The 24783-nt window shown below is 40.6% G+C and overlaps 1 protein-coding gene across 6 annotated transcripts in view; it reads left to right on the forward strand.

Moving 5' to 3' along the window:
• SUPT3H (SPT3 homolog, SAGA and STAGA complex component) overlaps window positions 1-24560 on the forward strand; it is a 277928-nt gene extending 253368 nt beyond the window's left edge. For 5 of the 6 annotated variants that reach the window (XM_055810080.1, XM_055810078.1, XM_055810079.1 and 2 more), the window contains one exon: window positions 22740-24560. In XM_055810080.1, the coding sequence (XP_055666055.1) occupies window positions 22740-22784 (45 nt within the window). In that variant the 3' untranslated portion in view covers window positions 22785-24560. The remainder of the gene's footprint in view (window positions 1-22739) is intronic. The other variant, XM_027789203.2, reaches the window with a different exon arrangement.
• The last annotated feature ends 223 nt before the right edge of the window (window positions 24561-24783 follow it).

Here is a 24783-nt window from a genome sequence, read left to right on the forward strand (position 1 = left end):
TGGTTCTTAAATCGTTGTCTCTAAAATAAATTATTTTTTGACCTCAAGTTTTTATGCAGTTCAGATAATAAATGACATTTAAAAAATTGACTGACATTACCAACAAATTGGGAGGTGTCACGCTTCTGGTTTAAGATCAGTAATAAATTAGAAGTTTCTTAGCGCTTCTGTTTTCAGAATTATTCCTGTGGTAGGGGAATAATTTATATACATAATGAGTTTACAGGTGAAATCACACTGAAGCCCCAAACCAGCACCTAACTTTTTGTATATGGGTGGTTATGATGAATGTGGATAATCTGATCTGAGAGGCTCTGGAGAAGGGGGTCATCATCATGGGAATCTGAGGAAACAGCTTACTTCAGTAAAATACAGGTGTCTGGTTAGGACCTGACCTTTTGAAGAGCTCTCCAAACATTTACTCACTCTCACAGCACCCTTGTGAAGTAGAGGATAAATATTATCTCAATTTTATGGAACAAGAAGGTGAGCACCAAGAGAGTCTGGATTAAAACTCAGGAATCTGTGGCATGCAGTTGCTTGCTTAATCCATTAGACCATGGTGTTTGGTTTGTCAATAGTCCCGTGCTTTATAAACTGGATAAAACCTTTAAAATACCAGTTAGTTTAGATAGGCAGGAGTTCAGTTCTCTGCATAAAACAGAGAGAAAGCCATTTCACATCATCATCACCATAGCCAGACTTGGCGAATTTGTTCCGTATTTGTCTTAAAGTGAGGATTGCTCCTGAAGGTGGTAGTGTATCAAACAAACCCCTTCTTCTGGAGGAAGGGGAGCTCGGAAGAAGGGATGGTATTTCCATGTTAAATGAAGCAGATTGTCACTTTAGCTTTAATTTACCAAAGCACATCATTAGGGAGGCAATAGTGTACATGTAATTATCTTGGTGAACAGTTCTATCGTGTTTGTGTACAATGAGTGTACAATTTTTTTATGCAGAATAGGATTTATGAAGCATTTATATCACTTACACCAAGTCCTTGCGATGCTTTCTGTCACCCATCAGTTGAAACAGGGCTGAAAAGTACTGTAGAAATGACAAAGGCTACCGCCATCATCTCTTCCAAACTGCAGTGGAATTGAAATGATACAGGACAAGAGGGCAAATGTCGAGAACTGGAAAAATAGAAAAACAGAGGAGCATGAAATGTCAAACCACATTTTTAAGGCGCTTTTTACTATATTTCCATAAATGCATGAGGGAATTATGTTGCAAATACTTGAAACTGTTTATTTTCATTTTTGGCTTGATTTTCTAGCATTGAAAAAACCATGTCTAATGATCTTGAGCATTCTTAAAGAAAAAAATTATATTTTACATAATGGTTTGCATGTGTGAGTTCCCTCTGGCAGGAGCACTGTAATTAGCCTGTCGTCTCTCAGAGAAGAGTCTATCTGTCTTAAAGATGCAACAGCAAGTCTTGGCTGCTAGAGCTAGAAGCAAAACCTTGTGATTTTGTTAAAAGATAAACATTATCCCTTTTCACTTATTCATCTTTCTTCTCTTCCTGCTTCTTTGGCTCAAAGCTAGCTGGAGAATCAAAGGACAGCTGAGTACAAACAGTTTTCCTCCTTCCTCATTCAGCAAGCCATAGCAAAAGATCTTGGCTTCTTGACATCAATAACTTTGCTTCAGCTCAACTTGGAACTGTTTGGGCAGCCTTTCAAAAATAAAAAGGTACAATAAAAGGGGACTGAACTTCCTCTTTTACTCATAAAGTAGCAGATTCGGCTAAGGCACACTTTCCTTTGGGATTGTCCGTATACTGCCCAGGAGAGTCATAGGATCGTAGAATCGTTTAGGTTGGAAAAGACCTTTAAGAACATTGAGTCCAACCATTAACCCAGCGCTGCCAAGCCCACCACTAAACCATGTCCCCTAGTGCCACATCTACATCTCTTTTAAACACCTCCAGGGATCGTGACTCAACCGCTTCCATGGGCAACCTGGTCCAATGCTTGACAACCCTTTCAGTGAAGGAATTTTTTCCTAATATCCAACCTAAACCTCCCCTGGTGCAGCTTGAGGACCTTTCCTCTTGTCCTGTTGCTTGTTATCTGGGAGAAGAGACCAACCCCCACCTTGCTAGAACCTCCTCTGAGGTGGCTGTAGAGAGCAATAAGGTCCTCCCCGAGCCTCCTCTTCCCCAGGCTGAACACCCCCAGTTCCCTCAGCCGCTCCTCATCAGACGTGTGCTCTAGACCCTTCACCAGCCAGTCAAGGATGTGAATATTATTCCTTTGCACAACTTTATTGTAGCTATTAAAAGACAATCATCCAGAATAGGGTGGTGGCAGACAGTGTTGTGCGTTTCAGTCTTTTGCGGTCTTGTTACTAAAGGAGAGTAATTTTGGTAGAAAGACTTTGCTGCTTTTGGGTAGCCATGTGTGTCCTTGATCAGAGAAGGGGGAAGGAGAGAAGGAAAACTCAAAACCACCACAGAGGCAGAAAAATGTAACTGGTTTGAGCTGGCATAGCAGTGCTGGTGTGTGTTAACTCTTGGTATTATCATGCCTGAGGTTTTGTTTCCAGCATTGACAGAGAGAGCTGTAATACAAGAGATGATCACATATGGCATCTTTCCAGGCCCAACTGGTTGCATTAGCAAGGACTGGGTAAGAAGGTGAGGTTTCCAATAGGGACAGGAGTATACTGAATTTCATTTTGTAGATTGTCATGCACATGTGCCAGTCCATAAGAGGAATGTGTCGATATGCTGATGAAAACTTAACTGCGGTGGCAAGGACATTTCTGCACAGATAATGACCTGTGGACCAGGTTCCTTGAAGGTGCCCGTTGTCATATTCTTTGACTTGTGCCATGTCTGTTTATTCTTGAGCTTGTTTTGTGATCCTTGTACTGTAGCTGTCCTTATGCCCCTCTGCCCTCTGACGCTGTGCAATTTGTCTGAACAGTATAATTTTCTTTCCTTATTCCTTACAACCTTTCCCTCTCCACCCCTCTGCTTTCCTGATACTTTCCTTTGCCAAATAGTCAGAGATTTTCTGAATTCTGAGTTCCTATGTAAGCTATAATTTTATTCTGTTATGAGTGAGCACTGCTACTGCAGGCCTGGAACTGATTACTGTTTGCATATATCCAGCATTACCAGCCAAAGAGTCAAAGACCAAAGAGACTTCTCGGAACCTTACAAGGTTTTCAAAATCACCTTGTTATTCTTTTCAGATTCCCCCTTTGTTGGAAGTTTCTTTTTTTCTGGAATATCTGGAATTCAAAGACCAAGTTTATCTTTTGCAAAGTTCTTGTAGATCTTGGTTGCCTTCCTAAACAGTCTAAAACCTAAAATCTGATTTTAAATGAACACCTATTTCCAGTCTCGCACATCCCAAAAAGACATTGATTAGATCAGCATGAACTCTGTCTGCTTTTGTCAGCGGTGTATTTCAGATGTCTGGATTGACAGACCTTTGCTGGGAGGCTAAGAGCAAAGCATTTGTATGTTTTGTGTTGGTATTTGGCCCTGGTTGGAAAAGATTATTTTCATGGTCTTTGTAATATTTCAGTACTTTAGTTCTTCATCCCAGAAAGGAGAAATCACAAAGATAAAAGGAATAATGAATAAATCCGTTCCTTGGAAAATTGAAAGTATTAGAAGGAAAAAGGAGGGGGGGGGGGGGGTATTTTCTTTTTGTAGTGAAACACTAAAGAGAGGTTTGTGCTCTTCTGAAAGTGCATGCTGAAATTTCTAGTTACTGTTTTTCCCTTTATATAAGTTACATGTTACTATTGTGTTCTAAAAAGATGGGATATTTGAGAATTGTGATCTAGAAGAGGTCATACCAACCGATCTGATAGCACTTCTGCCTTTCAACTCCTGGAAAGGAATACCTACAGGAAATATGATTTAAAAGATGGTTAAATGCATAGTGACCTAAGACTGCAACGGTTCTTACTTCTGTTGGGTCAGTCACTTCCCTAAAGGTCTCTGTAATAAGTCTTGGTCTGCCATGCTCACCCATGCATGGAACTCCAGGAAGTTTCCTCAACAAAAATAGAACATACTTTTAAGTGACCATTGATCCAACCATCTTCTCTGTGCTCTTTGCTCATTTCTTGGTAGTTTCCATCCTACATAGAAACACTTATTTCTGAGAACGGCACTGCTGGTCTGGCAGCTGCAGAAAACAACTTTCTTAAGTGGTCTTATGTGGAACTGTATGTCTCATTTTAAGTCACTTTTAGCATGAAATGTTTACTTGACCTATATCTCTGAACAGGGTAAATGGATGCAAGTTCTGAAGATGAGTTTCTGTTCTTCTTCCCTTTGGCAGTATAATGGTCATTGACTGGAAACAAAAAATTAAACCAACTATATTCATTGTTTCTCAACTGTTCTGGAATAGCCATTTCTTAATCTTGAATTCTGTTATTTCTTAGATCAGGTGTGGCTTGTTGTCCTTTTCAGTGTCACTGTCTCTCCTTATCTTTTCCTTGCAGTTCTCCTAAAGCGCTTTGTTTCTGACTTCGTCTTTTCAGGATGAGCCAGGTGAATTAGTCCACATTTGTTATTTCCTAAACAGAAGAATACCACAGAAAAAGGAATTCTGTTGGCTGTATTACGTTCTGATCACTGCCATTGTTCTTCAGTTATGGATTAATACCCAGCTATTGTTCAACTAAATTAATTACTCCAGTTACTGTTCTCCTGAAATGATTTGCTAAATCTTGATTTTCTGTTCTCTGCTGCTGCTGGCATGAGGGTTTTTTAAAGTCAGGGGGAAGCTCAACGTGACCCAGCCATGTGCACTTGCAGCCCAAAAATCCAGCTGTGCCCTGGGCTGCATCACCAACCACGTGGGCAGCAGGGCGAGGGAGGGGGCTCTGCCCTGGTGAGACCCCCCTGCAGCGCTGCATCAGCTCTGGGGCCCCCAGCATCAGAAGGACATGGACATGTTGGAGCGAGTCCAGAGGAAGCCACCAAGATGGTCAGAGGGCTGGAGCCCCTCTGCTGTGGGGACAGGCTGAGAGAGCTGGGGTGGCTCAGCCTGGAGAGGTGAGGGCTCTGGGGAGACCTTATAGCGGCCTGCCAGTACCTAAAGGGGGCCTGAAGGAAGCTGGAGAGGGACTTTTTAATAGGGCCTGTAGCAATAGGACAAGGGGGAATGGCTTTAGGCTGAAAGAAGGTAGATTTAGATTAGATATGAGGAAGGAATTCTCCCCTGTGAGGGTGATGAGGCGCTGGCCCAGGCTGCCCAGAGCAGCTGTGGGTGCCCCATCCCTGGCAGGGCTCAAGGCCAGGCTGGACGGGGCTGGGGGCAGCCTGGGCTGGGGGGAGGGGTCCCTGCCCTTGGCAGGGGGTGGAACTGGATGGTCTTTAAGGTTCCTTCCAACCCAAATAGTTTTGTGATTCTATGAATTAGGCTGTCACTGCTTTGCAGGTAGTACAAATAAGAGCAGATGTGCAGAAGACAAGTAGCTGGTGCTGACCCAGTGTGCACGCGATGAGCATTTCAGTGGGGTTTACTTTCACTTTAGCACTAGGTCTCCTCTGGCCCCATTGCCTGAATGTCTGTTAGTGGTTGGAGTACATCTTTTGATTTGGTTTTATCCAAAAAGAGTCCAGTGAGCACTCTCTGAAATCAAGCCACGGTGCAAACCGATGTGCAGTAAGTGGTGATGAATGGGAGATTTGTTTCAAAATCGTACCCGTGATCCAAACTAAAATGCTTCTATAGATGCATTCTTTCGTACCTGACTCAGACATCTCAGCAAATCCAATAATGGGCTTATCTGGATCAGCCAGTGCTTAAATATTTCTGTTCATGGGGCCAAAAGGCTTCTGAACATCCTGATTGGACATGTTCTTTTCAGATTAATGTTACCATTATTGTGGAGACAGTCATAATTGCTGTTCTTATAACTTGTATTTATGTAGAAATGGCATACCAGAGAAATTCAGGTTAGAAATAAGACACAAGGAAATCAACAGTGGAACAAACTACCAAGTGAAGTTCTGCATTGTCTAGTTCCTGATGACTCCAAATGGAGGTCAAATGAATTTCTGGAAAATATTCTTTTGTTAAACTGGTTACTGGCTCAAAATAGGGGCAACTGGCTGAAAGTCTGTGGTCTGTGGTATGCAGGAGGTCAGACTAGATGATCTAATTTTCCCTTCTAGCTTTAAACTGCATGGATGTGAGCAATTCCCCTGATTACAGGACACTTCTGGCTATTGAAAACTGCAGGATCAAGCTGTCGCTTACCAGTAAAGAACATTTGCTATTCTGCCATTAAATTAAGAAATTAGTTTTAAGGTATCACATTGTTGTATCCTGGTTTATGATGCAAAGAGCTTTGTGCAAGCAAGGGGAAAAAACTCACCACCTATAGCATGATTTAGATTACAGCAACAGTGTATTTTAGCCTTTGGTATTGCTTATCAAAATTCATATTCAAAATCAGAGCTGAAATAGGACTTTGTTTTAGAGTTTCAGTGCCAGGAAGGTTAACGGGTTATTGACAGCTTTGGGAATGAAATGTCAGGGAGGAAATCAGAGCAAACATGTATCATGAGCCAGCACACAGCATGGCTGGTTTTAATAGACACAGCAGATCTTCTGTAGTAACGCCTCCATTAATAGTGCAGTTATCACTGTTTCCAGATGGCGTGATCATAAACACACAGAGCTTTTGCAGGGACCTATAATTTATCCTGATCCCTTCCTCCTCTGGATTCACCCAGAAGGAAGGCAAGTGGTACCACAGCCCACCCCAACTGTTTTCTTTTTTTTTTTTTTTGCCAGGAAGTGTGGGGTGGGGCAGGATTACATCTGGGGGTCTGTGGAGGCCACCAACAGAGACTGCTCCAAGTCCTTATGGAACAAGAACATGCACCGCCGCTTGTAGCTGCTTCCTTCTCCCTTCACTGTTTCATTGTACCGAGCTGGGCCATGCCCCATGTTAGAAGATAGGTTGCATCTCCTCTGCACCCATTTTAGACCCTTAATCTGACATTTTCTTTTTCTTTTTTTTTTTTTTTCTTTAAATCAACATTTTATTAACTAAGCACACATCCGTTCTCAAAGAGTTTCACTCAACCAATGCAAGGTCATCATTACAGGTAAAAACCTGGAAAATCAGGAAATGGGGAATATTTCTAACTGTATTCTTGACAGAGCATATTCCTTGAAAAATTGATAAACTCCTCTAGTCTTCACTGTAAGTATGGGTTTGAGCACATCTGAGAACTAGAAAAATAAGGGATGTCTCCTAAATTAGAAAAGTACAGCAAAAATATTTTTTTCTCTTCCCATCTACTAATATAAAGATGCAGCACTGTAAAGAAACGTGTCTCAAAATATACTGAAATGATAGAGTTTCCTTTTCAGAAATGTCTGGGAAGTAGGAGGATACAGATGGGAACTAAAAAAAAAAACAAAACTGTTGTAAATGCATAGAGAAATTTTACACTTCCCAGTGTAGATCCCTGGGTTACCCAAGACAAGTGTATGTCTGAATAAAAGGTACCTACTTTTGGTCTTCAATTGTACAAATAGGAACAATGTGCATTCCCAGTGTATTTCTTTAAGTTTCTGTCTTGCACATTTTGGAGGAAGGAGTGGGAAAAGAAAGAAGGATCCAGCTTGTACTAAGCTTTGTTTGGTTTTGAACTGTTTGGGTATTTCCAAAAGCCAGGTCTGGCGCCTTAAATCTTGCTTTCATCAAGAAGACGGTAATTCAAAATAGTTAGCTGAATTTTGGTTAGTGTAGCAGCAGGTCTCTTCATAGCTTGCTTTTTGGTACTTGTAAGTAAACACACATGATTTACAGAATATTTTATTTCAGTTATTTTGACTTTGCCTTTCACCTCTTTGACCTAGAAAATCTAGAGTGCTATAATAACCAGTGTCCTTGTTAGAAACTTATTATGTGGCTCTTTTTGGAAAGGCAAGTTGAATATGTGGCATAGTGTAAGGAATTTTGATGTAATTTGTTTAGAGAGGCTGTTGCTTGACAAACCTTTTCAGAACAGGCTACATGGTAACTGAGAAATTGGAAGTCTTGGAGCTAGACTGGATAATGGACAATAGATGCTTTCACTTCTGTTGCCTGTTCAAATCCAATCTGTCAAAGATTGAATATTGTTCCCTTTTCATGCTGAGCAAGTGGCCTGTGAGTAATTAGTTGGTTGACTCTGCCTGGTGCCTGAGTAAAATCTGCCCACAAGACAAAAATGCTACCCTGTTTGGCACCCTGGCTGGTGGCCTCAAAAGCCAAAGCTGAATCAGCAGCCGTCTTTGCCGTATTCTCTTCCAGATCAGGACCAAGATGTTCTATTGTGCAGCGTGGACATGCTTATATTGTGTTGTCCCTGATTTTGTTCCCTTAACACCTGTCACAACTTAGCAAAAAGGGATTGTTTCCTTGGGGATGGATGAATTTTGTCCCCCTAGAGAGGGCCGGGATCAGTGGTTCACACCATCAACAGCTCCCCTTGGGGAATGAATAGCACCCCAAAACACTCTGCTGCACAGTTATCTGCATTTGCCAAGAGCTACATGAGATTTAGTCATGGATTTTCAGTTGATGTGTGCCCAGGTGAAGACAATGGGAGGAAATACTACAGCAGTTAAGTGACACCAATTTATCAAGGAGTAATAGAAGCTTGCTAGAAATGGCAGCTTGCAAGTTCATGTAGTCTTGGAGGAGGGCTTCGAGCAACCTTGGGGCAACTATTTCTGGGGCCCAAGCCCCAGCATTTCACAAGGGAACTGTTTCCACAGAAGTGGTTTTGAGCAGTCTCTTCAATGGAGTAGGCACAAGCATTCTTCTCTTTGACACAAAGATGGCATGTGCCTTTTTTTTTTATTATTCATTTCTATTTAATATCCAAGATTGAACTTCAGCTTGTGGGAAGTATGAAAATGCCTTCAAGCTTCTGAGAGCTCTGTGCCCCGGATGCCAACTGCTGGCAACTCCCAGTTGACATTTGTGATCCTCCTGCTCCTATACACAAATACGGAATTTTGCTTGCATCCCCAGTGGCCCCTTTGGTATTGCCAAAATTCTTCCTCTGTCCTACAACTACCATAAACAGTAGATTCGGTTTTCTGAAGTTTCTGCAATGACTGCTAATACAGCTGTAGAGCCAAAAGCTGGGTGGGAGAGGATGAAGTAAGTTTTGGATGGAATTATATCAAGACAGAGAAGCCCTTCACTTCTTCACAGAAGAGGTGATGTCAGTAAGAGGCAAGCACATGCAGAAATAAGGTTGGAAAGAAAAACAGCAGAAAGAGAGATGCTGAGCTAAAGTGTGTGAGAGTGATGACTTCAGAAACATGGAAGAACAGGCTGGGAAGCAAGGGGAGGATAAGCAGAGCTGAAGGGCAAAGACAGAGATAAATAGAAGGAAAGGTTTAATTAAGGTTGAAGACAATACAGTTGGTAATTAAGAATTAGGAAAGAATGCTGTTGTGAGGAACAGAAAAAGGTGAACAGGAAAATATGTTGAGAAAAGGAAAGATTTCAGGTGATCGGGGAATATCTTGTAGATTCTAAGAAATGAGTCAGTGGTGGTGCACATTTTAGAAAACTGAAAAGGAAATAAGAAAGAAAAAGCAAAGAAGAAAGAAGAAAAGTTTAAGTAGATATTATCTAAGGTTTATTTCTGAGCCGACTTAAAGTTTTAGCCGCGTAGGTCCTGGTGAAATGACCAGGAGTGGAATAGTTAAGATCACTAGTTGGCTTTCAAAATCTCAACATTACAGTTTATTTTGTAAAAATGTTAGAGATTATATTACCATTATGCAATATTATATAATAACTAAAGACGAAATATACAAACTATTATCTATATATGTTACAAATACTGGCTAGAGTGAAGAAACGTAACGCTCCAGTTATAAATTAAATGTAGACTAACACGGACAGTTCCATGCCTTGTCTAGGCCAAAAGTGTAGGGAAACAGGCAAAAAGGATTTTTATTATTTTTTAACACAAATTCTGTGTTTGTTTGGGTTCTTTTTTATTCTGAAGGTTACTGTTTTTGAGCTAAGATAGTTATGTGTTTTGTGAAAAGAGCGGTTAAGGTGTGGAAATGCCTCCATTACATGTTGAACTTTTAGAAAGTCCCACCTGCATTCAAGATTCAAGTGTTAGAATAGCTCCAACATCCAAAAAAAAAGTATCAGGATTTATGAAAGGACAAAACATCCTAAGTACACCTAGGGTGATGAACTCCTTTGAACCATGCTGTAAGCATGACAAAATGGTGCTTTGGAGCTCCAAGATCTTTTGAAGATGCAATTCCCATTACAGGTGCCGAACATTTGGAAAAACAGCTCTGCTTTCTTAAAAGTCCAGCTGTGCTTTTAAGTCCATTTTAATTATACCTGTTATTATCTGTTGGATAGGAGCAACACAAAACATGGGGCAACAGATCGTCATCCTGTGTGTGTAACTGTGTACCAATGTCTGCAAACTTGGTCTTAGACCCACTGAGATGCCTCAGATTCTTCTCCCCTTAAAATCGTGACCTTTTATGAGAGATAATTTTCCTTCCTGCCCATAAGGATTTGAGGGAGAAGGTGTTGGACCCATCAGCTGATGCAGCATGATAATCTGCAGTAATGTCTTCTAATTTAATCTTTTTTTTCCATTTCATCACCTTAGCATCTGAAGCCTCGTCTGGCTTCTCTTGACCACTTACCCCAGAGTATTTGAGCAGTACACTGGTAAAACGGGAAGACAAAGAGGCAAAACGTTCACCATAAATGGGCTCCAGTAGTGCGTGTGCCTGCCCTCTACAATGAAAATCAGCTTGTTCATTTACAGTACGTGCTGATGGAGGCTTCTGTGCAATATCATTTACAGCCGTGTTGTCTTTGTAGATGCCTTCTACGATGTGAGAACAGTGATGAGTGGAGGGGGAAGGGGCCGACCTTCTACTTACCATATGGAAAACATCTGTAATGGGCAACTTAGCTCTCTCTAAAGAAATGTGTTGCTGTTTCATTGTTTCTTCAAAGTGATACATAGACAAAAGGTATCAACTTGATTTTTTACCGGAGTTTACTGTCCCAGCCTCTGGAGCTGTTTACTGTAATACCAAAGTATCTTTTTAAACGAGACAGGCAGTAATGTTTTACACTGTGTCACACAAAAAAAATGTAACATCAACTGGAAAAGTATAGAGTAGTCAAAGTGCTCCAAAAATAAAACAAAAGAAACAATATCATGCCCTTTTATTGTGGCCCCTTAACTCCAGTCCTCTGAGAACAGTGCTGATTGATGTCGGTGATGCAACCTAAAAATTAATGTCAATTACCCAAAACAAAATGCACATAAGCAATGTTAAGGGTCTGATTTCAGTCCACAAAGCCAGGAAATGCAGAGCTACTGGAGAGACGAAAACCTGGATTTGACATTCCCATCTTACCAACAGCCATTCTGCTGGGAGGAAGAGAAGAAACAAAGAAAAAGAGAGTTAAGTCATTACAATAAATAATGTGACTGAGACAACACGCTCTCTTTTTGCTGAAGTCTGGATCCACTGGGTCCCATTAGCTTTAAGACCAGGAACTGCAATGTGTTCTAGGTTTGGGGCTCAGTAACTCCCCACCACCACCACCTTTCTACCTTTTTTTAATCTAAACTGGTCTTGCTTTAGTAGCAATAACATTTGGTAAGACCAAACGAACTCTTCATTTACAGTAATTATTTACTGTTCTTGTATTTCCAGCCATCGGAAGTGGGGGTGTTGCTGTCAGCATGATTAGCGCATGTTATGTATTTGAAGCAATAATTGCGCATCCGAACAGGATCGACCCTGCGTTCTTTGATAAATGAACATGCAGTAATCGAGATGTTCTGGTGTCAGCATGCACACAAATCAAAATGTTCCAACATCAAAGAAGTACTTATGAAAAAACTTTCATACAGGATTTAAATATTCCTCAATGTTATTAAAAAAATATGGGCTGCGATATCATGAAAAGCCCTTGGTGGACTTACAAGCGGGTAATCCATCTCCCTCTTTGTAAGCCTGTATGTAATGACTGAATGATGGCAATCAGCCAGAAGAGTCTCATGGCCTTGGCCACTTTATTTTCAGATAAGTATCAGTTTTGTAGATGTGCATATAAATATATGTCTTCTGTGAAAGCGGATGCAAAAGAAAAAGACAGGATGTGGTGCTGAAGAAGAGAGTTCGATATTCTTAATGGTCAAGAGATTCTTATTTTCATTGATTTGTCTTAGCATTTAAAAATAAGTCGCGATAACAAGTGACGTGTATAAGTGGGTCTATGGAAAGGGAGTATAGCATGGAAGGTCAGAGTCTGCCTAGTTGTTTCACTTTGTTTGCAAAGTAAATCTTACTGCCCCCTCCTCAGACCAGTCAGTCAGAAATGGTTGAAAGGAATTTTTTAGTCAACTCTAGGAAGGACATTTTGGAATTCTGTTCTCAGCAACTGTCCAGTGTCTCTGGCATGGCCCATTTTGCCAAGTCATTAGTCAGGTAAAGAATAGATGAACAGAAAGACATTTGGAAAGGTAACTTGAGCCACACATTAGAGGGACTAGAAGGCCATCTTGCTTTTCCAGCATATGCATGTAGATATAATGTAATTTTAAAAGTATAATGTAAAAAAAAAAAAAAAAAAAAGCCTGGCCTTCCTTGGGATCCCGACTTTCTTGGAACATCCTTGCAGCTCATAACTTGCCAGAAGGTCTTGAAGGTTCAACACGGCTCTTTTCTGTGCAGGCTGCCTTACACAGGAGCCGGCGAGGCTTTGAGGAGTCTCCACATGCTGGCCAGTGTGCCATTGGCACTGCTAGTGCTTGTTTAGACCCCTGACTAAATACGTAGAAGAGCCTGTCTGTCTGTCTGTCTGTCCTGCAGGTAGCTGCTGTTGGGAACTGCTGGGGAGGGACCCAGGTCCTGGAGCAGCAGGACCAATTCCTGCAGCACCAGTGGTGATCAGGAGGAGATTGCCCTCTCCGTGTGTCCCCATTTGCTCATTCACAAATGAAGCCACCCACAGTCGAGCTTTTCATGCGCTTGGCGTGTTTCAGCGTTGAGTTCCTAATTGCAGGCTGTCAGGATATAGTGAGCAGGGCCACTATCACACAGACCAAGTCAGAGGATCTGGTATTGTTCACAGATGAGTAGATCATTCCTGTAGCACGCCCCCCCCCCCCCTTCTCTTATTCACTTTGCATATACCAAAGAAATCTGTTATTCATACTACTTTCTTTTCCACATCCTCGTGCTTAGATCTGGCTTGAATGGGATAAATGTGTCATTGCCCTGACGTGGCTGGCCAATACTAAAATGGGTTGTTACTTAAGGGAGGAGCATCTTTCTGTGATTATCACTGATTACAAGTGAAGTGTTAACTGTTCAAAGAAATTAAGTGCTCTGCTTTATATTTTTTGCAGGCACATAGCATTCTTTTCATAAGGAGTAAGATATCCTGCATGTAATTAAAGAATAATGTTTAATTGCCTAAATTATAAATGCTTCCCGTCATCAAAACTCAAATAACTGTATGAATATATGCCTGGATTAAAGTTCAAATTAGGGGTGGAGCTTTGTTTTGAAGGATAAGGGCATTTGGCTTTCATACTTAATGGACCATTTTTTAAGTTTTAATTTGATCCTGGTCTTCAGAAGTTCAGGAGGGACCAGAAATTTTATTTTGATTCAGGGCTATTTCTAATATAAATGTCATAAAACCTAGTAGTGTATAATAATTTATTCGGATGTTAAAAGTATTGTTTTAAAACTGCCTCAGCACTTGGATTTTTTCTCTAGCATGTTGCAGAAATACATGTGAAAGATCGATTGGATGCCATTCTGCAGCCTAATCCTTGGTAAATTATTTAGTTTTACCTGAGAGAAAGGTCCAAATATATGTTCTTCTGTTTTTAATCAGTCTGACTACAATTGATTCAACTTTTTGCCTGAAAGGAGTGAGTATAAACTGAGTGAGAGCCTCAAGATTTGGCTCTTATTCATTAACCTCAGGGCAGACTTCATTTTGTATGATTTTTAAGCTATTAAAATGTTGGTTGGCTTCCATTGAGCTCGAATTCCTAATATCACCAAATAATTATGTGTAGATGATGAAATGAAAAAACAGGCATGTAGTCTCTAAACGTGCATTTCAGTCTGGGTGGCTGAAATGGCTTATAATATTCAATGCATGAAAATGGGGTGGATTGAATAAATTAGCAGAATCACAAAAGGAAACCACTATAGGAAATAGCTTTACACGTGTAATCACTGAAATACTCTAGTGAATGTGTCAATCTGTACTAAATAAATATATTTGTTTATAGACATGCTCTGTATTAGCTTCCACTCTTTCACAGCACTTTGCCAAACAAAATCCCACTAGAAGTAGGATGTTCGCACCCGAGTAGGAGTTTCTTGGATAAATATTTTTTCTATATTGAGACCAAAACCACTTCTACAAATTTCAGACTTTGATTGAAATAGTATATTTCTTTTTTTTTTTTTTTCTTTTTTTTTTTTATTCTTTCACATCTCCTCCACTGGCAACCACTGATGTAGTACCTTAATTCCTCTTACCTCCCACCGCTCCAGTGAGCGGGTGCCCCTCTGTAGACAGAGTACATTAGTCAGTAAGGAGAACAGCTACAACTGGCCGCACCCGAACGCCGCCACCAGCAAAGGGCCTCGGAGCCTGAGAAAATTTCTCTGTTTCCAGACTGACTCTCTGCCCTGCGTGGTTGGTTGGGTTCTCCTTTCCCTGGTGAAATGCTTCGTTGAATCCAAGGGAGAATGGAGATGCTGTGCCCTCTGCAGAGAGCATTCACAGGATGTTTTCAGGGGGTGGGGGAAGAAAAGTATGTTGCGAAATGTCATGAGATGCTCCTTTTCATTAGTTTCAACAGTTTAAGGAAAGAATGTAGGTGGACTGTCTTGCTTTGCCCTAATAGTTTAATTTATTGCAGAGCAATACCCGCTCCTCCTATCCAATAACTGCCAGTTTCACCATCCGTTTGCTGTACATCTGGTATTTTCACCGTTACAATGGAAGATATAATGTAATGAAAATAATAATTGTGGAATAGCATATGGCGTTTTCAAAACGCCGTTTATTAGCTCTGTAATCAAGCAATCCTCAAAAATGGTTTGCAGTGAGTGATAGTATTACTGTTTCAAAGGCGGGGAAAATTGAAACACAGAGACATTAAGTGGTTAGTCTGAGGCCACACAGCGAGTAAGTGTCAGAGCTGGGAGCAGAGCCCAGCCCTGGCTCCTGCCCTTGTACTCAGACGACTGTACCACACCATATTGTTTCCAAATAAATTCTCTCCGAATCATATGCCAAGCTCCTGAGGAGTAGTGACATCGAGGGGGAATTTAACCTTTTCCGTCACCTCCTACAGAAAAAAAAACAACCTTGAGCCTCTACAGCAGTAGACGGGGACCTTAAAAAGCCGAGAACAGCCACCCTTGGAGAGAGGGAGCCATCCAGGTTATTTCATGCTGAATTACTCTCAGGTTGAAGGAGTTTTTATTATTAGCGGTCTGTTTTCACATGGGAGTGCTGTGACTGTGCAGTGCCCTGAGGTTTCGGTATCTCACCATACCTCAATCTTTTTTTTTTTTTTAAGTCTCAAGGCTTCTCCTTCTTTCTCAGACATAATAAAGTTGCCCGCATACATTATTGCTGCCGAAGAGCTCAAGCAGCGAGTTGAGACACATCAGGAGAGGAGACGTTGGCCTGCAAGCATCTAAAAGTGTTTTGACCAGTTTGATGTAAGGTGGTAAAATTATTTAGGGACGTAATTGCAATGTTCACAAGGACATCAGGGATCCTGGGGAACCCCTGCGTTTCCATTGCGATGGAGGGATTAAGCTTTCCTGGTTATGCAGGGGGGTCCAACAGGTCGTATCCATCACTCATGGGGACCTGCCATGTGTTTTGCCAGTAGCACATCCTGGGCAAATAGCTACGGCCTGTTAGACCCATGGCAGTACTAACTTGCTGGGTTTCACAGGAGAAGCATCTTGCTCCCTTGGCCCAGGGGTGGGTGGGCATGGAGCCCAGCTACAGGTTTTGCAGCCCGGGGAAGGGATCTGAAGCCAGAGAGCAGGGTACGGTTGAAGTAGGGCTCAGAAGAGGAATTTCTATCTGTGTGCTAAGCAGCGTCGCCTTTTCTCTGTCAGTTAAAAAGGGTTTCTTGCTCTCAGACAAAGCCTATTAAAGTTGGTGGCAGTGATGGGAAGAACTTTGCAAAAATATGTTTGTTTTGCAAAGCTGGCTGCCAAGTATTGTTTTATAGTTCCATTTTTTCCTTCTTTCTCCACTGTTTACAGTACCCTCTGAGAAACTTAAAATGAGCTCTCTCTCCCTATCAATTTTGTTCCTTTTTTTCTTTTGGCAGGCGTTGGTACCCCACTCCCACACCCCAGTTCTTGCTGCAACAGAAGCCATGATCCTTTCGCCTTGTTTTTCTTTCTTATAATACCAGCCCAGCCCTGAGAACTGCATTTGCTAGTTAACTGCAGCATTGCAAATTTGGCCAAATGAGCTGAAGGACAGCAGCACAAGCCCTACATGTCTTCTCCTTCCACTGGTGGTATTGCATGAGGTGCCTGAGAAATGCATTTGGTCCTTGTTTTTCAGAGATCCTCCATTTCCATCGACCTTGAGAATGTCGTTATTCCCAGTAGGAGAGAGCAATAATAAAAAAGTTGGGTAGCTGAGATCTAGGCTATGTTCTTTAATAGCCTTGGATGATACATGCTGGATGTATCCTGTTCCTGGACACAGCAACACAGTTTTATGTGATTATTGCAAACGTTTACACCCCTGGCAGATAAAAGGTAAACCAAAGCCCAGAACTGACTTTGCTGGAAGGCATTTTGTTACAAGCTGTTGAAGGCTGGTTTACTGAAGCAGTGCTTTTATCAGTGCATGATGTTTGTGGTCGCGTACATGAAGTGTGCGGGTGATCTCGGCCCCCTTCCTGGAGGGCAAGTACTCACGGCAGCAAAGCTGCTGCCGTTGGTGGTGTCTCACTGGATGGCTGAAGGCTCAGGGAGCGGACCTGAGGAATGAAGTTGTTTCGTTGGTGTTTCTTACACCTACCTGTGGTTTCTTGGGGAGTAGCTTAAGTACAAATGCGGTTGTGCTTCCAAAGGGACCGTTACTGTGCAGATAAATGGATGCTGTAGCTTTCAGCACATCACCCTGGCCCCATCATAAATGAAATCCATGAGATTTCAAGAAGATGGTGGGGCAGGGCACTGTACAAGTGCGTAACCTGCGAAACCTGCGTGTTCATAGTTATATATTTGGGGTTTGTTCTTCATTATTGACCACGTACTAGACATTATATACATGAATTATGCCCTCACCCTCTGAGTAATATCAGACATCTGTGCTTTGGCTACCGATTAAAGACGGGTTTGTAGAATTAGAGCCTTCATTGCTATTGTTTTAAATTGGAGAGAGAATTATCCATTATATTTCTTTTGTAACATGTATGCAGTTTTAATAAGGAGAGTTTATATCCTCACGTATTTATTTAAAATTAAACAGAAGCAACTAATTCTAAACAACATATGGATTTTCTTTTTTAAACAGTGTTGCTTATACTTTGCCTCCTAAACTAATTATTATTTCAATCTCTAAATAAGCTGACACTTCTTTGCATGTGGTTTGTCTATGCAGGCTGGGAAAAATTAGAAGAGTAACCTTTTAATCACAGGGGGTTTAATGTAGATATTTTTTTTATGTACAAAGAGCTATGAATCTGTCCAGGATGACTTGTTTGATATTATGGCGGGCTAATGAAATTTCAAAGTTAACATTCCCCAAATAAAATGGAAAGAAGACACAGGGAGAAAACGAGCAGATTTAAAATTAGAGAATCTTTGTGGTTTATGGGTTCCAGGTTATTTGGAATGGAATGAAAGTTAATGCTACATCCTTTTTTCCATCCTGCCAGCCAGTGTCTGATCCAAGAATGTCTCTTATTTAAAGGGCAGGGCTCCCTCCACTGTTCTTAAATAAAGGCTTTCACTGTCTGAGAACGAACCCTCCCTGATTTTCACAGTAACATTGTAAGACTGCATGAAGAGAATTATTTAATGAAAAGAAGTTTTGCATATGATTCCGCTATCGTAAGCCTGTTCAAGTCATATGTTTCGATTTACATTTATGCAAATATCAGAGAATAGAGTAAAATTACCAAAGGAGGAAAGGACTGTGGCATGTCACAAACAAGATGTGCCTATTTGTATTTATGTTTGCTAATGAAGTTCAGCCAGGACTTGCTCTTTGATTTTGATGTCTCTGTCTGCATTCCACTTTATGCATTGTAATTAAACCACTTGCCCACACACATACAAGAGGACACCAAGAAAGGGAGACTTCAAGTTTTAAAAACACTGTTCTGTAACTTGCTTATACAGGACCTATAATTCAGGATTTATCATCTTTAAGCGATACAACAGACTTGTAGTGAGACATTGTGCCTTAGCTTTAAGCAGAACTGCAGACTTAAACCAATGGAGGATTTGGTCCAATAAACTTCAGTGTCTAGAATGCCTTCTGAAGATGTTTTACCTTAGACTTTCCAAAATTTATCCCAAATCAGAATTAAACATCAGCCCACTCAAAAATCACAGCTGTTTCTTTCTCTTGCCAAAATTATTCTTTCTCATCGTGCTACAGCTGTGAAATTATGCACTAGTGTAAATTGTTAACTGGAAACCATTTCTAGCTAAGTTGCCTGTTCAGAAGCCTTTAGTTTTCTAATCTGATATGTTACCTAGTTGAGGAGTACTCACATCTTCAGGTTTGGCTAGGACTTGTCTCTGTAAATCACAGCTTCAGTATATCTGGTGTTAATGAACATGTGATTATCTGCTCCTAAATTGGTCCTATGGACTCTGCAGTAAACTGTTTCATTTCATGGGACTTGCTGTGGGGACAGGAGTTTTGCTGCCCTCTTCATGGCGTGCTTCTTTGTGGTCCTTCATAATACTCTACTTCAAGCTACCACTACAGGAGAGACTCGGGATCAAAGAAAAAAGTAGAAACCAGATGATTTTTCATGAAATTTGAGGCATTGCTTGACCAAGGCCTCTTGTTTCAGGGCACTTTCTAAGCTGTTGGTTTTCTCCATTTTTCACCAAACTAAGGGCAAAGCATGGACCTTGCTTTTAGGCGACTGACAGCAGTGAACATTGCTTATCTTTTGTTCTTTGTGCCTCCTTTCTGGCCATTTGGGAAAAAAACAACTAAAAACTACCTTCCTTTATTAAATAATGATAACATTCCTAGAGAAGATCCTTAATATCAGAATCCAATGTGCCGTGATAACTTGAAGGAGCAACATTTTCAGGGTAGAGGTCCTATACTGTAGGCAACTATCAGATGCCTGAGAAGCCATGAGAAGGTTCTTCACATAGTGCCTAGATGGCTGGCACCAGGACTGGGAAATAGAGGACTAGGCAGCAAAATCTTGCCTCTGCCCTAAAGGAGCAAGTGGGAAGAGTGGACTGAGTGAGGTGAAGGTCATGTTTCTGCTTTCACTTTGGTCCAGCCTGCTTAGCCTCTGGTTGAGGATAGCACCGATCTGCCCTGTAAGCTTTAACGAGGTCAGAGGAGAGGATGCAAAACCTTGTCGTATGTTAGCAAGGAGCAAGAAGAGTTTCTGAGACCTGGGTTGGCCAAATAAGGTTGTATCAGCTTTTCGGAGCATGGAATCTATTCTGGGAAGATGAACTGTGGAATCAGGGCCAAGCTAGATGATATCCCATGTCCAAAAGTTTATCCCTTGATCACCCATGCACATAGCAGGTATAGGAACGGGCTGAAGGACCTTCCATCATGGCAAAGAGTCAGCTCACAGCAGGAAAAATCAAAGCACAGTCTGGTAGACAGTAAATTTTGAAAGAGAGAGCACACAAAAAATTTGGATCCAGTAGACACTTTTCCAAAAAGGGCTCCAGGAGGGACCATGGGCTTATGTTATCTCCTGACATTGGGCTGTAGCAAGACATACCCAGCAAAATGGATACTGCCATTTTAATGCCACATCAAGAGTCTGCATCATCCTCTATCTATAATTCTGAGCCAAATAATCATATTTTTTTAAAAAGAATTGAATACTGCCAAAGTGGCATAAAGCACCCAGAAGTGTCATCCAAACCCTTTACATTTATACCAAACCACATTAAATGACTGCCACATACATATAAACTTTCTCTTGCAAGGGCACATGCACATGCAAGTTTTATAAAAAACATCTTGCAATTTCTCTTTGCAATTCTTGGCATGTATAATTATGTCTTTTAGTATAACAGATTCAGCTGTATGGATCTTAAAGATATATGGTATAACTCAGAACCATGGAACGAGTGTAAAATAGTTTTGCTATGCATAAAAGCATTTTGGAGGTTAACCTTTATTATCTAGAAATGTATCAAAATAAGAATGATGTGTTAACCTTGTTATGGAATGGGATGAATCAAACTCCCTCCTCTGAAATAATGATTTTCAAAACAGTTACCCTTTAAGCTGAGGTTGAAGGTAAAGATTGTTCCTGGGTAAAATGCTTCAATTTATGGCTAAATTCCGTAATAAAATATGCATATATCAGAATCACTTTCTCTGGCTTGGGAAGGAAAAATGTGTTGTTTTCATTATTGCTGAACTTCAAAATGGCTTAAGGAATTTTGTTGGTCCTTTCCAACGAAATTGAACTTCAGGCAGAGATTAAAGCAGAGGAAATTTCAGCCCAAGGGCAAATGTTTCAGAAAGTTTAAAGTATGTGAAACAGGGAGTTAAGTAGGAAATAGTTTTCAATCCTAACTATAGCCACACTAGTTATAATATATTGCTAAATATAGACTGGTGGGTGTGTCCAACTTTCTGAAGGTGTTATCCTCCCTCCTCTGAAACTTGCTTCTGAAATGACCTTTTCAGGGATATAACCAACTGTATAATGTTGCCCGTGTTGGAAAATGTTAAACTTCATTATTTCCCAGGTGAGCCCAGCCAAGCCCAACTTCGCTTTGCAACCAAAATTCCTTTCACAAAATTTAACCTTCTGCCTTTCATGTGGATCCAGCTTTATACTCAGGTTCATTTATCTTCAAGCAAACTGCACAATAGCCCTGAATATTTAGTTTATGTGTTAAAGGTTGTCGCTTGGATTAGAAAGCTCGGTAAAAGTATCGGGGTCAAGGAGCTAAAAACATTACTTTTGCATTGACTTCAAAATGCCAGCCAGAATGGTTTGGGCAAGCTGCAGATCCAAACTCCCTTGGACTTGCTGCTTGTGGTTGTGGGAGTATATTGGATCCTTTCAAAATTATTGGCTAGTTTGTTTTTGTGCATTTCATGTTTGGATATAGAGTCTTTGGATTTATTTTTTGTTTTGTTTGCGGTGATACTGTCATGTCTGATGACTGGCTGTATATCACAGAGCTGATATTCTGCTCTTTGACTTGAATGCCATATGCTGCTAGATCTCTGTGTGGAAGTATGGTGTTAATGTAAAGGATGCTGTAATGAACATCTTGTACCTATTTCCTTTTGCATATTCGGTGTCTGTAAATGTCTCTCTGAATACATGCTTGCTGTTTTTGAAATTATTTCCTTACAGTTCAGTATAAATACTATTTATATACAAAGTTGTTTGAGGTTATCCTTTGCTCTTAAGTATACTCTTCTAATTCTAGTTTAAGAGAGGAGAAATTGATCTCACTGAAATTAATTAGGAAATTAGTAGAGCCACTAGAAATAGTAGTTATATGTGGCACTTCCTGAGTGCTTGAACTTCAGAGGTACAAAATAAATCTGACAAAGCACTAACTGTAATGAAATAGATGACTGTATTTTCATTGTCAAAACTTAATGACTGCTGAAGGTGAACCAAATAAACCAGAAGTATTTAAACTCCTTTCCTTTTTGAAGATATTATTAATATAAAAAATAAAAACCAACCCAAAAAACCAAACAGCAGTACATTTTTAAACTGAGAATATCCCCTTAAAATATAGCGTTTCCAGTGTGCCTGGCATAAAAAGGCATAGTTTCCTTTATTGATTCAGAAAGAGATGTTAAAAATGTATAAAAGGTATTTTAGTGAGACAGTGTCACAGGACCTTTTAAAATTGTTTTCTCAAATGCTGTTTAACTCTTGTGCTTCTTTACCATTGGAAACGCTCAATCCCACATTACAATGGATGGGATATCAAATTATTTTATACTGACCAGAGGGTCTTTGAGATTAATTTTGTTCTGGGGGGTGGGGACTATCCCAATGTCTGTTTATGTAGCTTTAGACTCAGACTATAAAGTAGGTTTGGAAAACTGTAATTATTCAGTAATTTATAGACTTTTAAGTTAGGTTAGAAATTATTCTTGAACAGAGTGAATAGAGAACACATGCTTATAAAGGACAAACAGATTCAGCATAATAGCGTATTTTTGGTCTTATCCATTTTGCAGGCAATTAGCAAAATAGGATGATACATTTTTGCATATCTCTTGCTCTCCTGAAATAGAGTCGCTAACCACTTGTTAACCACACTGATTTTTTAATAGGCAAAGTGGTTGCTTATAGCTTCCCCACCAGAAATGTTCAGATTAAGCACACGATTAGATTGCAGCCAGAATAGCCTAAAAAACAGGAAGAAAGCCTTGCCTTTCTCTCTGCCTTCTTCCCTTGTTTAAGTTGATGTGATAATTCAATACAGATTTTCTCTTTCTTTGACAGAGTGCCTACCGCAGAAACGGGATGACTTTTCTCGCCTGCTAATGTGGATGTGGCTGCAGCAACAGGAAAGACAATGTTATATTAAGGTGATTTTCTTTTCCCCTCCATGGAAGGAAAAAAAATACAAGCTCCAGTGTCTCTGTGTACCAGTGAGTGGGCTGGTTTGTTGTGACTATCTGCTGGCTGACTCTGTCTCTTTTTTCCAGCCCCCTCAACCGTTATTCTTGTTTACTAGCTGGAACATTTAGCTAATTAATGGCAGGATGTTTGGGATAGGGTGTAGGTGGACAAGAATGCAGATGGGATGATTCTGAAATTTGCAGGGGACTTGCTGCTGTCAGCCCGTTTTTGAAATGCGATGTCATTTTTATTTAAGTGTTTGGAAGTCTGGATGTTTTCCTAGAGAGATGTTGGTGTTTTTGCTTTGTTTTGTTTTGTTTTGTTTTTGTAAAGCAGGACAGGACAGAAAGAGGCCAGAGATAAGAGACTGGGTGATACACATTTATATATGTTATATAAAGATTATGCAGCTTTTCCTTGTGATTTTTACACAACTGTTATCCACTTTTCCACTGGTGTCTCTCAACTAATTTTTAAGTGTTCAGGCAGTGTAACCCCATTTAATCTAGTGAGGGGCTTTTTGATGGGAGTAATAGCAATTTCAGATCCAAAGATACGCAGAAAAAAGTCCAGGTAAACTGTACTTTGCCAGTGAGAGACTTGTCTGTCTGCAGACCCAAGGACCAGCTGAGCAGTAATTCTCAGTATTTGCATCCCCTAAGGCTCGAGCCACCACTCTCTGAAATCAAGGCAGGCCTTTGCAGTGGCCTGGTGCTGGATTGGGCCCCTATTTAGAAAAATACATCCTAAAGTATTTCAATACCTGTGTTTGTCTCAGTGGTTCTAGGCAACGGCTTAACATTATGTACTTGCTCAGCATTTGCTGCAGGAAGCAGATGCTGTCTCTGTTGTTGACAAAGGCAGTGTTACTGTTGGGTTTGGTTAAGGAAGAAATGGGTTCTTTTTCACCTTTTCTTAAAATATTTTAGCTCACGTTGTTTGTTTTCAGATTTATTTTTTAAATCTCAGTCCCTCCCTCTCTGCTCCTTCCTGTCCCCTGCTCCTCCAGCCTTTGCTGGCCTCACAAACACATTCATTTCTTCCCATAAAAACTGTACAAATATAGAGCTAACCACGATGGTGCCTGACCAGAGGAACGGGCTCATGCTTCAGCCCATCATCAGGACCTACAGGCATGTACTGCTTGTGTCCCTGTGGTACCCCACAGGCTCAGGGCTCTGCTTCAGCCCCTCTTAGCCCAGGCTTGAAATCCAACTTAAACCTCAATGAAGCGAGAACACTCTAGAGAACGAGAGGAGATCAGCAAAATATTACTTTTATATAGTGCAGCCATCCTCCTCCTTTGTGCTTAGCATGTAAGGTCTCAATTTTTAGTCCCACTGTATGCTTTTGTGGTCATTTGTAAGTGGTTTTCTTGCCTTGCTTTCCTGGACCCGCTTGCAAAAACTTTAAAAAATATATATATCTTTTAAATAAACAGAAAAAATGCCTCTTCTCTTTGCAACCAAAATACTGTAAAAATGAGCTTTGTATATTACTGCCACTCATAAATTGCTTTTTTCTTTTACCTGCTGACGCTTCTTTTTTCTGGAGTTAATCTGTGTGTAAAGGACTAAAAGTAATGTGCACAGTGCAGTCTATTAAACAAGAGGGGGGAAGTTTTCTGATGTTCCATCTGTGCTTCTTGAAATATATGATTAAACTTTTCTTTTTATCATCACCCTTATTTTTGTTGGCGTCCTTAATCATGGAAAATTATATGCTTGCTATAAACATCCAGACTTTTTAAAAGGACACCAGCATTTATTGTATTTGGTTTCGATCTGCAGGGATATAGACAGAAGAAACTGTTTCAGGCACTGGGTACTGGAATCAAAATTCCTTCCGTAGCTGTATCTCTCCCAGATTTTACATTTTAAAATATGCATAAGCAGGAAAAATAC

The sequence above is a fragment of the Falco peregrinus genome, chromosome 7 (assembly GCF_023634155.1).
Source record: "Falco peregrinus isolate bFalPer1 chromosome 7, bFalPer1.pri, whole genome shotgun sequence".
NCBI lineage: Eukaryota > Metazoa > Chordata > Aves > Falconiformes > Falconidae > Falco > Falco peregrinus.